Source organism: Hemitrygon akajei, chromosome 10 (genome assembly GCF_048418815.1).
Source record: "Hemitrygon akajei chromosome 10, sHemAka1.3, whole genome shotgun sequence".
Classification (NCBI taxonomy): domain Eukaryota; kingdom Metazoa; phylum Chordata; class Chondrichthyes; order Myliobatiformes; family Dasyatidae; genus Hemitrygon; species Hemitrygon akajei.
The window spans coordinates 30,033,412-30,046,761 of NC_133133.1; the positions used below are offsets into that span (position 1 = coordinate 30,033,412).

A 13,350-nucleotide genomic window follows, 5' to 3' on the forward strand; every position below is an offset into this window, starting at 1 on the left:
AAAATAAACTATTTTGGATTTCAGCATTTACTGAAAATTATTGGAGCACATTGCTCCTGGTGAAAGAAGAATCAAACTTGTAAACACAGCTGCTGATTTAATTTTTGAACAAGCGTCATCATAGCAGGCTTTACCAGGAAGTACCATTCTCAATTTATAACTAGCTACCTGAGAGTAAACTTTACATATCAACTGGGAGAGGAACAGTCCTTCCAACATGTTCTACCTTTTAATGAGGTGGTGGGTCTTTTCATCTTCATGGCAATCACTATTGTAGATTCAATGTTGGCTTTTGGCATATAGTTATATCCCCATTGCTTATTTCCATGTATAAGGAGCTTACAGACCCCACAATTTGATTCCATGATATTATGGAACTTGTTACATGATAGTTCTGCAAATTCCATTGGAATTATCATGTAACAGGTTCTATAATATTGCACTCATTTCTAATACTAACCATCATCCAATATTTTTTAAAATTTAGCCAGCAATTCCTTTTAAACTTTTGTTTATCAAATATCTGTGGTGTCTCCACTATACTCTGAGGAAGAAAGTTCCAAGACTCAGAAGCAAATGAGGCAGAATATTTTCTCTCATCACGGTTTTAAATGGCCAGCAATTGTAAAGAGACAGTTCACTGTTGAGAGCATGATCCTTAACAGTGTTAAGGAGCAAAGGGATCTTGGGGTCCAAGTCCATAGCTCACTGAAAGTGGCTACACAGGTTGATAGGGCGATGAAGAAGGCAAATGGCAAGCTTGCCTTTGGAAGTTGAGGCATTGAGTTCAAAAGTCAGGAAGTTTTGTTGCAGCTTTATAAATATCTAGTTAGGCTGCATCTGGAATATTGCATACAGTTCTGGCTGCCCCATTATAGGAAGGATGTTGGGGCTTTGGAAAAGGTGCAGAGAAGGTTCACCAGGATGCTGCCTGGATTAGAGGGCACGTACTTGTGGTGAACTACATATACCTGTCTGGACACGCCCCCCCTGCTGACTGCTCCTGTGGCTCCTCCCACTGACCGTGGCTCCTCCCACAGACCACGGTATAAAGGCGATTGGGGCCTGAGCCTTGCCTCTCAGTCTCCAGGATGTAGCATGGTGGTCAATTGCTGCTTGTTCTTTCTTCCAGTCAATAAAAGCCGATATCTCGCCTCACGTCTCAGAGAGTTATTGATGGTGCATCAATACTATACTGAGAGGCATATATAAAGTAGACAGACAAACAGCATCTTTTCCTTAGGGGTGAAATGTCTAAAACAAGAGGGCATGCATTTAAGGCAAGAGGCGATCATTTCAAAAGAGATGTGAGGGACAAGTTTTTACATTGAGAGCGGCTGTTACCTGGAATTGCTGCCATAAGTATTAACATTGTTAGCACTCTTAATTACTTGCAATACTTGTAGAAAATTCTTCTGTGAATCATGCACTAGGACAACCATATTCCGCTGCATCTCAGAACTCTGCAACCTTTAAGCACCAAGATAATGTGCTTTATTGAGCTCTCCTGCCAAGATGGACAAATTCATATTTTCTGACATCATATCCCTTTTGCCAGATGCTTGCTCACTCACTATACACTCACGTCCGCTTCACAAGTTATTTATATTCCGATATTTACCTTGCCAGAACATTTAGCAATACCTTAAGCAACTTCATCTGCCATTTTTTTTATAAACTGTGAAAACTCAAGGCTCCAGCAGCAAACCTCGTTGACACTACTCATTGCATCTTGCCAAATGTAGAGGCTTATTTCTGCCTTCTCAGTTTCCTGTTATTGAACCAATCTTCAATCCACACTGGTATGTTGCCTCCTAACCCTGGAATGTGCCTGGTTGCTTTGATTTTTTTCTAAATGTAGTGCTACAATGTTGTTAATAATAGCTTCTAATATTTTCTCCAAGTCATATATTAAGCTGACTGGCTTTAAGTTTCCAGTCTCACTCCTCTTTTTTGTAATGAAGGAGCTACATTTGCTCTTTTCCCATTAAATAGCATTCCTAAATCCTGGGATTTCAGAAAATTAAAGCCTTTGGATTAACTGTCACAGTAGCCAGTTCTTTTCAGATTGTAGGATGAAGACCTCTAGGAGAGGAAACGTATCAGCTCACAGTCCCAACAATATGCTCAGAACCATTGGGCTGGTGACCGCAATTTTTCTCCAAGCTTCTCCCTTAGTCCTTCCACATCCCAATCAGCTATTTCTAGGATGTAAATGGTATTCCTTAGAGTGAAGGCTGTCACAAAATATCTGTTAAGTTCGTCTACTACTGTCTTGTCTTATATTAATTCTCTAGACTCACTTTCGATAGGACCTACACTTGCTTTGTTGATACTTTTAAAATATCAATAAAAATTTTCACTTTCCAGTTTTATATTTCAGTGTAGCTGTTTCTCTTCACATTTTAGCTCTAATGCCATAGTTAACTTTGCCAACAACACCGTCATTAGCTGAATCAAGGGTGGTGATGAATCCACATATAGGAGGGAGACTGAAAATCTGGCTGAGTGGTACCACAACAACAACCTGTTCCTCAACATCAGCAAGGCCAAGGAGCTGATTATTGACTTCGGAGGAAGGAAACCAGAGGTCAATGAGTCAGTCCTCATCAGGGGACGGTCAGCGACTTTAAATCATTACAGAGGATCTGTCCTGGGCCTAGCACATAAGTGCCATTATGAAGAAAGCAAGGCAGCACTTCTACTTCCTTAGGAGTTTGTGAAGATTTGTCATGATAACTAAAGCTTTGACAAACTTCTTTAGATGAATAGTGGAGAGTATATTGACTGGTTGCATCACAGCCAACACCAATGCCCTTGAACGCAAAATCCTAGAAAAAGAAGTGGATACAGCCCAGTTCATCACGGGTAAAGTCCTCGCCATCATTGTACACACCTTTACTGGGCGCTGTCGCAGGAAAGCAGCATCCATCATCGGTGTCCCCCACCACCCAGGTCACGCTCTCTTCTCACTGCTGCCATCAGGAAGGTGGTACAGGAGCCTCAGGGCTCACACCACCAGGTTCAGGAACTGTTATTACTCCTCAACCATCAGGCTCTTGAACCAGAAGGGATAACTTCACTTGCCCCATTACCAAACAGTTCCCACAACCTATGGACTCACATTCAAAGACTCTTCATCTCATGTTCGATATTATTACTCAGTTATTTATCTTTTTTTAACTTTTATATTTGCACAGTTTGTTATCTTTTGCTCATTGGTTGTTTGTCCTCCCTGTTGGCTTCGGACTTTTATTGATTCTGTTATGGTTCTTGGATTTGTTGACTATGCCTGCAAGAAAATGAATCTCAGGGTTTTATTTGGTGACATACACGTACTTTGTAGATTTGTTAATGAATTTCATGACATAGGCCAGTGATATTAAACCTGATTCTGATAATAAGTTTACTTTGAATTTAGTCAGCTGTCGCAGTTTTTATTAACCATTTTCTCTACTGCTTTGAGTTGCATCCCATCTTTGTGGAATTATATATTTTTTATTTCAATAGGAGGAATGTTGATCATGGGACCACAGGCAAATTGAGCATGGCTTTTTGTTTAGTGATAAATACAAGTATATTCACTGTGTCTCAAAAATATAGGCAAGAGTTTGTAATAATGTTGCTCATGGTTCAAAAGCTGTGGTGTGAGTGATATCTGAGGTGTGACAGGAAGGTTGTGTTTGGACTACTGGACTGATATATTGTCCGTGATGCATGGCGAAGGAATAAAGAAAGCTTCATTCTTAGAGTTTATTCTTGTGCGCTATGGGCAAAAATAGATGTGCTGAACACAATCTTTCAAAACACATTTCAGCTGTGAAAACATTACTATCCTACAGGGATGAAATACTAATATCCTACAGGGGGAGAAATCTGCCGTCCTCACCAGTCTGTCAGAGTCATACAGCAGGACCCTTCAGCTCATCAATTGCAAGATAACTATCAAGCATCTATTACACTTATCTATACTGATAATTTTTTTCCTCACATTCCCATCAACTTCTCCTAATTCTCTTGTCACTCACTGTGGAAACGGCAAATTCTGATAAACAAATCCAAAATAAGCCTAACATTGTTGAAATAACATTAATATAATTAATGTTAAAGTCATTAATATCTCTTTTACAGGGCTTGACATGACAAGACAAAAGCACAATCTAAACCCCAACTATTTAAAGATTAAGATGAGATTTAGTTGTCACATGAACACCAAAACACACAGTTATTTGCATCAACGACCACACAAGGAAGTACTGGGGGCAGCCTGCAAGTGACATCACACTTCTGGAGCCAACATAGCATGCCCACAACTAATTCTTTTGTGCTTAAAACATGGGATGAAACTGGAGACCCCAGGGGATACCTGGGAAGAACATACAGACTCCTTGTGGGCAGCAGCAGGAATTGAACCTGGATTGTTGATCACTGGCGCTGTGATGAGACGAACTAACTGCTCTTCTAATGCGCTGATAGTTATTGACTTGTGTGTGGCAATAAAGCACAAAACAGTAAAGTCTCAAAGTTCTATCATTAGCACCTCACTGGAACTTGATTTTTGTTAAAAACCATGTCTGCATAGGGAATCTACAGATGCTTGCTGTATCCTCACACAAGAAAGCTGGAAGCAATTCTAAAACTCAAACTTTAAATGAGGCTTTAAAAACCTAATGAACCCAGCTATAATGCCAGCAGTCTTTATATTGCTGACTTGATATGAATCAGAGAAAATTGAACAGATTATGAAAGTGAACGGAGAAATTTAAATTTAACCAGATCCGTTTACTCAATTACTCCAGTTCACATACTGAGTCAAAACAACCAAAGCCAATACCAGCTGCATAAATCAGCTTTTGATCACCTTCATTCTGCTATAGGAAGTTCAATTAATTTTACTACAGCTGACCTATATAACACCAGAAGCACTATGTTAGGTCTGGGCAGCTGAGTACAAGATGTCTGCTCAAATATTAAAATAAAACCCAACCACAGCCATCCTGAATCTGATCCAAAGCCCAAAGTTTTAATTTGACCTGGAGACATCGGATATTATTGCTCCCAAACACTGACACCAAGTCAGACTTGACACCCACAACCAAAGAAAGGCAATCTAGGCCTAGGTGGAGTTCCTTATTTACAGCCTTCACAAGCCACCCCCCCCCCCACCCCCTCACATGAGCAGGCAGATATCTCATTTTCACCATGGCACTAGGCTAAACTTGATAACCAGTGAGGAGGCAATCCCTCACATCTACAAATAAAAATTGCACTGCCATTCCCTGGACAACCAGCCAATAATTTGATTGAATGGCAGCAAGTGAGCTGCATAAAGTACTGGACTACATCAGGATAGCCCCACCCAATTTAATTTGAACCCAACATGAGAAAGTCTTCAGATGCTGGAAATCCAAGACAACACACACAAAATGCTGGAGGAACTCAGCAGGCCAGGCAGCATCTACGGAGAAGAGTGAACAGTCAATGTTTCAGGCTGGGACCCTTCATCAGGATTCCAGCATTATGCGTGCGTTGCTTTGGATTTCCAGCATTTGAAGATTTTCTCCCGTCTGTGCTGCTGCCACTGCTACAACAACAACATCATCATCTCGTTGAAGGATGGCTACCCTGAAAAAGTTTAAATCTTCCCTTCCAGTTCCGATGAAGGGTCTCGGCCTGAAATGTTGACTGTTTACTCTTTTCCATAGATGCTGCCTGGCCTGCTGAGTTCCCCCAGTATTTTGTGTGAACCTGATTACTTCAGCAGAATATTTTGGAATTACACAACAAGCTTGTATCATTGGTGACTATGAGACCTGCAAACTGTTGTAAAGCTAAAGGGCCATGAGTATTCTTCAGAACAGGACGTCTGCTATGGCCTATATGTTATTGTAGATCTTCCAAATCCAGCCTACTCTTAAATGCCCTCTAAAATGGCCTAGCAAGACACTCTGTTCAATTAAAAAGGTATAAAAATACTTTTTTGCCAGTAATGTTCATAAGCTATGAATAATAATAAAAAAAAACCCAGAAAGCACCACTTTGAACATTTAGTTTCAGGGCCCACATTCCACAGAGATTTCTTAAAGATAAGCTATCACATCTTAAAGTAAACATGGTCTCAAACAGAAATATAAGTTTAGCTAATGCTGACATGGCACAGAAGTGTTTCATAAACATGTCAAGTTTACTCCTCCAGGCACTTAACATTGTTGTATTAATAGTAGCTCCTACAAATCTTTTATTGGGGAGAGTGTGTGATGGAGGCAAACAGCCACATCAATTAACCCTATCGCAAAATCCAGCACAATTGGCCAATAATTTTTATCCACTTTATATCAAATCCTTTACATCTCAACAACCCCGCCAACAATAGCTGGATGAACACGGATCAAGAATGAATGTTGCATCTTGCGATCAGATATAATCCATCAAACCATTAGGAATTCTTCTGCACAGATTTAAATTTGAAGAGAGTATTATCAAATAACAGAAACAACATCCAAATTTACAGTACCATGCAAAAGTCTTAGGGGGAGAGAGGGGTAGAGGGGGGGAGTGGGGGAGAGAGAGAGAGAGAGAGAGAGAGAGAGAGAGAGGAGGGAGGGAGAGAGGGAGGGAGAGAGGGAGAGGGAGAGAGAGAGAGAGAAGGTGCCCAAGACTTTTGCACAGTACTGTAGTAACTTTATGTTTTGCACTGTACTGCTGCCACAGAAAGCAAATTTCATGACACCCAGTATGTGATTGATGATAAACCTGATTCTGATATGGGTTTCTATTGTTAACTGAGAGTGGGAAGGGGGCAGAGAGACGGAAATCATGGTTGGGAAAAGAGGAAGGGAGGGGAGGGATCGGGAAACACTAAACGTCCTGTAATGATCAATAAACCAGTGGTTTGGATTCAAGTGACCTTGCCTGATGTCTCAGAGCTGGATGTGTCTGCGCCTGTGCCTCCCCCTGCCCAGCACTTTTCTGCCATCTGTCCCACACCCCTCCCTCACCATCCCCAACATCCTTTGCTCCCACCAGATTTACAGCCTCACTCTCCGCTCCATGTAGACGAATACAGTACTGTACTGTGCATTAGTGTATATATGTGCACCTGAGACTTTTGCACAGTACTCTACCTCAGACTGCGAACTGAATGCCAGCTGGTGAATTTAGTAATAAATCTCACACTTCAGAACTATTGACATTTTACAGGGCAATACCACTCAGCAAAGCATTAACAGTAACATTGTGAAATTAAACATCTTATCTAACATTTGATCCAGAATCAAATGCTATTTCTTCATTTCACAAATCTACAATTTTTACTTTTTCTTAATCCAAATATTTTCTAGGCTTTCTGTAAAATAATTTCTTTGGGACAAAAGACAAAGCCTTTTGGCTTCCCTATAACTCCGTACTAACGTGTGCAAAAGTGACTGCAGAAGATGCAATATGCAATCAGATTATTTCCAAAGTAACAGGTGTGTTGCTTTTTCTTTTCCCCCGGTCAGGATTTACATGGACTTAGAAGATCCATTTTGTAAAAGCTGGTCTATTATAGGGGATACAATATCCGAATGATAATTTTCAAGATAGGAACAAGAATGAGAAATTAAATTTTTTAAAACCTGGGTAACTGAGAACCAAAGCAGCTCAGGAGGAACCAGGAAAAGAGCAGAGTGGGAACTAAGAGAAAGTGACATCCTGGTGAGTTACTTCACAGAGAAACAAAGAAGGAAAGCTGGCCAAGCAAGTGTTGACTATTCATGCCAGCTGGGTGATATAACCTGGTGTTTCAGCAACAGATAGACTAAGGAGAGGTTTGATACCAAGGCCTCTCCTGAGGACTGATCGTTTCAAGATTGGGGAGAAGAGGGGAGGTGAAAACAGGGCAGTGGGTTGGACAAGGAGGAGAAATCAGATTTGAAGAAAAGGGGAGAAAGATCCAGAGCGACACTGAAATGCAAACACTATTGGAACTTGTTGTCAACAAATTAGAGAGAGTACAGAGGAAATTTACTAGAATGTTACCTGGGTTTCAGCACTTAAGTTACAGAGAAAGGTTGAACAAGTTAGGTCTTTATTCTTTGGAGCATAGAAGGTTAAGAGGGGACTTGATAGAGATATTTAAAATTATGAGGGGGATAGATAGAGTTGACATGGATAGGCTTTTTCCATTGAGAGTAAGGGAGATTCAAACAAGAGGACATGAGTTGAGAGTTAAGGGGCAAAAGTTTAGGGATAACACGAGGGGGAACTTCTTTACTCAGAGAGTGGTAGCTGTGTGGAATGAGCTTCCAGTAGAAGTGGTAGAGGCAGGTTCGATTTTGTCATTTAAAAAAATATTGGATAGGTATATGGACAGGAAAGGAATGTAGGGTTATGGGCTGAGTGCAGGTCGGTGGGACTAGGTGAGAGTAAGCGTTCGGCGCGGACTAGAAGGTCCGAGATGGCCTGTTTCCGTGCTGTAATTGTTATATGGTTAATGATCTTTGACATTTAAAAAGGAAGCAGTCATCTTCTGCAGTTTAAATGGGCGTTCAGCCCTTGCAGGTTTTTTTGAAAGAGCATTACGAGTTATCCAAAGCCCATCCTCTAAGTATACTGTATGCTTTGGAAACCAATCTTAAAATGATTGGATTGTATCGGAAATCATGTGTTCTAAATGGCTTCCAGTGTTTGTGATGTCATTGAGTCTCTGCGGTGTTATTGCAGCTGCATTCATCTAAGTAATTAGAGAGTATTCCATTATATTCCTGACTTGCATCTTGTGGGTGGTGGGGACACGTTATGGAATCAGGCTGTGAGCCATTTATCACAGAACACCCAGCTACTGATCTGCTCCATTCGTGTGGTTAGGCCAGATGGGCTTTGACATGCTTATCCCAGCAACGTTAGTGATGCTGATACTGAATGGCAAAAAGTTATAGCCTGCCCCTCCTGCAGGAGGCTGCACCATCTGCCACCTGTAAGGTTGAGAAGTAACTTGCCAATGTCATAGTCTGGGAGGATTTAGCTAACTCTTTCTTTCTACCCCCCCCCCCCCCACCTCCAAGCAAGAGGAGTTTCAAATTTATAAATGTGTGCTTTGAAAGAGTATCTTTAAGCTTCTGAGCACCAACATCGCAGAGGATCTGTTCTGGGCCCAACAAATTGATGCAATCACAAAAGGAGACATGTCAGCAGTTCTTCTTCTATAGGAGTTTGAGGAGATCTGTTATGTCACGAAATACTCCAGCAATTTTCTGTACAGTATTTATTTAGCTGAAGAGCATGGAGTAAGCCCTTCTGGCCCTTAGAGCTGTGCTGACCCAGCAATGCCTGACAGCCCCAAATTTGACCCTAACCTAACCACGGGACAATGACCAATTAAACTACCCAGCACATCTTTGGACTGTAGGAGGAACTGGAGCACCCAGGGAAAATCCAAGCACTCCATGGGGAGGATGTACAGATGACACTGGAATTAACCCTGAACTCCATTGCCAGAGCTGTAACTACGATGTTGGAGAACATTCTGACTGGTTGCATCACAGTCTGGCATGCAGGCTCCATTCTGGGGAAGGTTGATTTTGTTTAGCTTTTTAAAAAAAAAACTGTTTACTGTTCTTTAAAGTAATTGTTTTGATACTTAGAAATTTTTCATTTCATTATTTTTTAAAGCATCTTTGCTTTACAATTTTTTAAAAAATATACCTAAGACTTTTGCACAGTTCTGTATATTTTTGCTCTGTACTGCTGCTGGAAAGCAACAAATTTTACATCATAAGACAATGATAATAATCTCGATTCTGAATTTTTTAAAAAAACTTTACAAAAATGGCCACAGGCATGGAAAATATTCTATGATACACTAGATGTTAAGACCACAGACACCCCTCCACTTCTCTTGGACAAATCCAAACGCTGTTCCAGCCACTGAAGAAATTTGTGAACAAGACAGCCCAGTGCTTATGCATCTTTATTTATTCAGCAGTCACTGCAGTCTAGCTCCAGTAAAACCAATAACCGTACACTTATTCTGTGATATTCACAGAGTACTGCTGCTTCAACAATGCAGCAGTTAAGCTGATTACACAGAAAACAGACAACATCAAAACTATTTTGGAATAACAGACAAGTTTGTAATGGTATCGAGGTCTTCAGTGCTCAGATAAACAATTATACTTTGAACAGTCTAAAGCACGAGGCGTGAAACTCCAGGTGTGTGTGCGCAGCAAGGAACTCAAACTTGTTCATTTGTTCTTAGATGTTGCTGAGAGCATCAACTCCTGGAAGAACTTTACCTATAAATGAAAAACAAAAGAGGTTGAAAAAATAAGGGACGAGTCAGGAGGATTTCCAGAAATACTTCTTAAAACTTGCCAAATAAAATTTCAGTATTAATGTTGCAAAGAATATCTACATGTTACATTCCTTATTTTCATAGATAATGAAATATTTGTCAATGTACAGTATTGCGCAAAAGTCTTGAACATTTATCCATATATCTAAGGTGCCTTACTTTTGCACAGTACTGCATTTGCATTTATGAGATGCACGGGTGTACCTAATAAAGTGGCCACTGAGTGCATTTTTTTGTTCAGTGATGCTTTTGTTTTGTAAAAAGTGTGTATAATTTACTTTTTTTTGCATATATACATATTTTAGGTAAGAATTCTCAAAGTGAAGGGGTTTTACACTTTTAATATGGAACCTCAACATTAAAATCACAAGAGCAGCATAAACTACTTTAACTTCTGATAATTTATTCCCCACTCCTCCTCTCTTTAACCATTCTTCTTCTGGCTCCCATCTTGTCGTTTCTCCTCACCTTCCCATCAATTCCCCCAATGCCCCTCTTTCTCTTATAATCCACTGCCCTCTCCTATTAGATTCCTTCTTCAGCCCAACTATCACTCCCACTGTCCGATTTCTCCACCCTCCCCTTTATCTTGTTTCACCTATCACCTGCCAACTTGTACTCATTCTCCTCCTCCCACCTTCTTATTCTGGTTTCCCCCGCCCTTTCCAGCCTTGATGAATGGTCTCAGTCCAAAACTTCAACTATTTCTCCCTTTTCATATATGCTGTCTGACCTGCTGAGTTGCTCTGGATTTCCAGCATCTACAGAATGTTTTCAAACTACTTTAAGTTCTTTTTGATGACCCATCAGTAATTACGATAGGATTTCAGGACCAAAAGTAGCTTGCTGAAATTTGTAGGAGCTTTCAAAACTATGAAGGATCATGCAATTAAAAAAACTCAGAATAATTCTGATAACTATTTGTCTCATAATCCGATGGTAGGGAGCCAGATACTTCTCAGAAAAATATTCACTGACTGCTTTTGTGAAAACTAGTTTTAAGTCCTTGCCAGAATGAAGTGAAAGTTTGTCCTGTTGCAGAATGCAGTGTGCAGACATTAGAAAGAGTATCACTTTGAAAAACGTAATTATCATAAAGGTTGAAATTAGTTCTGTTTTTGTACAGTTTTTAAACTATATCAGTGCAAAGCCAGATCGAAAGGAACTTTCTTTGGTTAGTCACATAAAACATTAAGGCGGGTATTCATAATGTTGAGAGCTTTTGAATGGTTTGACAATTATGAAAACTTATGTCAAAAGAGACAACAAAGAAAGAATACCTTCGAGCAGTTCTAAACTGGCTCCACCTCCAGTACTAACATGACTGACTTTATCTTCAGTGTTCCACTTGGCACAACAAGTGGCTGTGTCTCCACCACCTGCAAAGTTGAAGAATGGTTTTAAACAGAAGATAAATTTAATTTCTTACAGCTATTAAACCTTATTGAAGCATGTAATAATGAACAAATAGTACAATTTTTTTTTAAAAACATTCAAGAAACAATATATATTCACAAGTTCTATAAGCTCTAATTGCCTTTTAACACCTTCCTATCCTTCACAGCCAGGTGCCAAGTCCAAATCAAGATAGAATTCCAATACAAAATGTAGGAAGCACTTTTTCCTAAGATTAATTTTGATATCCTCTTAATTTTTATACAATACCTTTTAGACTAAGAGCCAGCTTCTTTTCTAAGTACATAGAACAGTACAGGTGAGGATGTAGATTTAGCTTTGTCACATCCCAGCCCTTTAGCCAACCACGTCTGCTCCGACCAGAATGCCAATCTAATTATTCTACCTGCACGTGGTTTGCATCTTTCTATTCCATGCCTGTTCACACAACAGTTTAAATGCCTCTTAAATGTTACTATCTACCACATTCCACTAGCATCACAGCTTAACAAACACTGATGGCATAACCAGTCCAATTTGATCTGTGAAAAGTTAATTTGATGACAAAAAAAGCACAGAGTTTAACTTAAATTGTATCATTTGTTCATTTGAAGATCTTTGCTAGGGACTTCTTGATTTTGCAAGCTCCCATGTCCTTTGAATACCCCTTTTGAAGTAGACAGTATTTTTCCCACCAAGAGACTACCTCAGAACATTCTGCTGAAGACCCAGATTTAGCATTGCTGGATTCTAGCCTCTTTGAGAGGCCTGCCTAACAGACTATTACCAATACCTGCTAGATTTCCAATTTTCACGAAGGTGCTAAGTCACATTGGTGTCAAAAGGAGGAACATGCAATCGCTCCACACAAAATATTATGGCAATGGGCATGTAAGCAGAATTACAAATTATTTAAGATATAACAAGACAATGGTATTGGGAATAGACTATGACACAAATTATAACCTTAAGAATCAGAGTTGCACAACATGGAACCAGACCCTTCAGCTCAATTGCCCTTGCCAATCGAAATGTCCATCTACATATTGCTGATTTGGCTCATGTCCTTTCTTATCCACGTATCTATTAAAAAATGCTTTTAAATGCTGTGATTGTACCCGTCTCTACCACCTCCTCCAGCAGCTTGATCCATATACCCGCCACCCATTTTGTGGAAAAACTTGCCACTCAGATCTTCAACATTGGTTGCATTATTCAAATTACATAATTCGACAACTATTTATATTTTCTGAATCAATTACAATCATAGTATTCCCATGGCTCAGCCAGAAAGTCTGAACATTTTCAGTGATTTAACTTAACTCAGACATCACATGAACGCACTATGAAGTTGGTCTGGGATAAAGAGCAGAAGATACCCTCAGTTCTACTCCTGTCTGCCCAACGATCTCCAAGGAACTACAACTTTTTGGATATTAGGAAGCTAAAGGCGGCCAGCTGTATTACGATTCACCAATTTTAGCATATGGTCTAAAAATATTCACCACCCATAACATCACACTTGTTAAGCATTCTCAAAATACAGGGACACAACTCCTTTTGAAGGCTATTGAAAAACAGTAATAAATTGTTAAGTAGCCTGAAGAATTTATTCCAATTAA

The 13,350-nt window shown here is 39.9% G+C and overlaps 1 protein-coding gene across 1 annotated transcript in view; it reads right to left on the reverse strand.

The window, feature by feature from the left end:
- Positions 1–9,936: 9,936 nt before the first annotated feature.
- The window catches only part of pgk1 (phosphoglycerate kinase 1), a 30,439-nt gene continuing 27,025 nt past the window's right edge, over positions 9,937–13,350 (reverse strand). Inside the window, exons 10-11 of the mRNA XM_073057984.1 lie at positions 11,614–11,712; positions 9,937–10,274 (exon numbers count right to left, since the gene is read on the reverse strand). Coding sequence (XP_072914085.1) covers positions 10,234–10,274; positions 11,614–11,712 — 140 coding nt within the window. The 3' untranslated portion in view covers positions 9,937–10,233. The remainder of the gene's footprint in view (positions 10,275–11,613; positions 11,713–13,350) is intronic.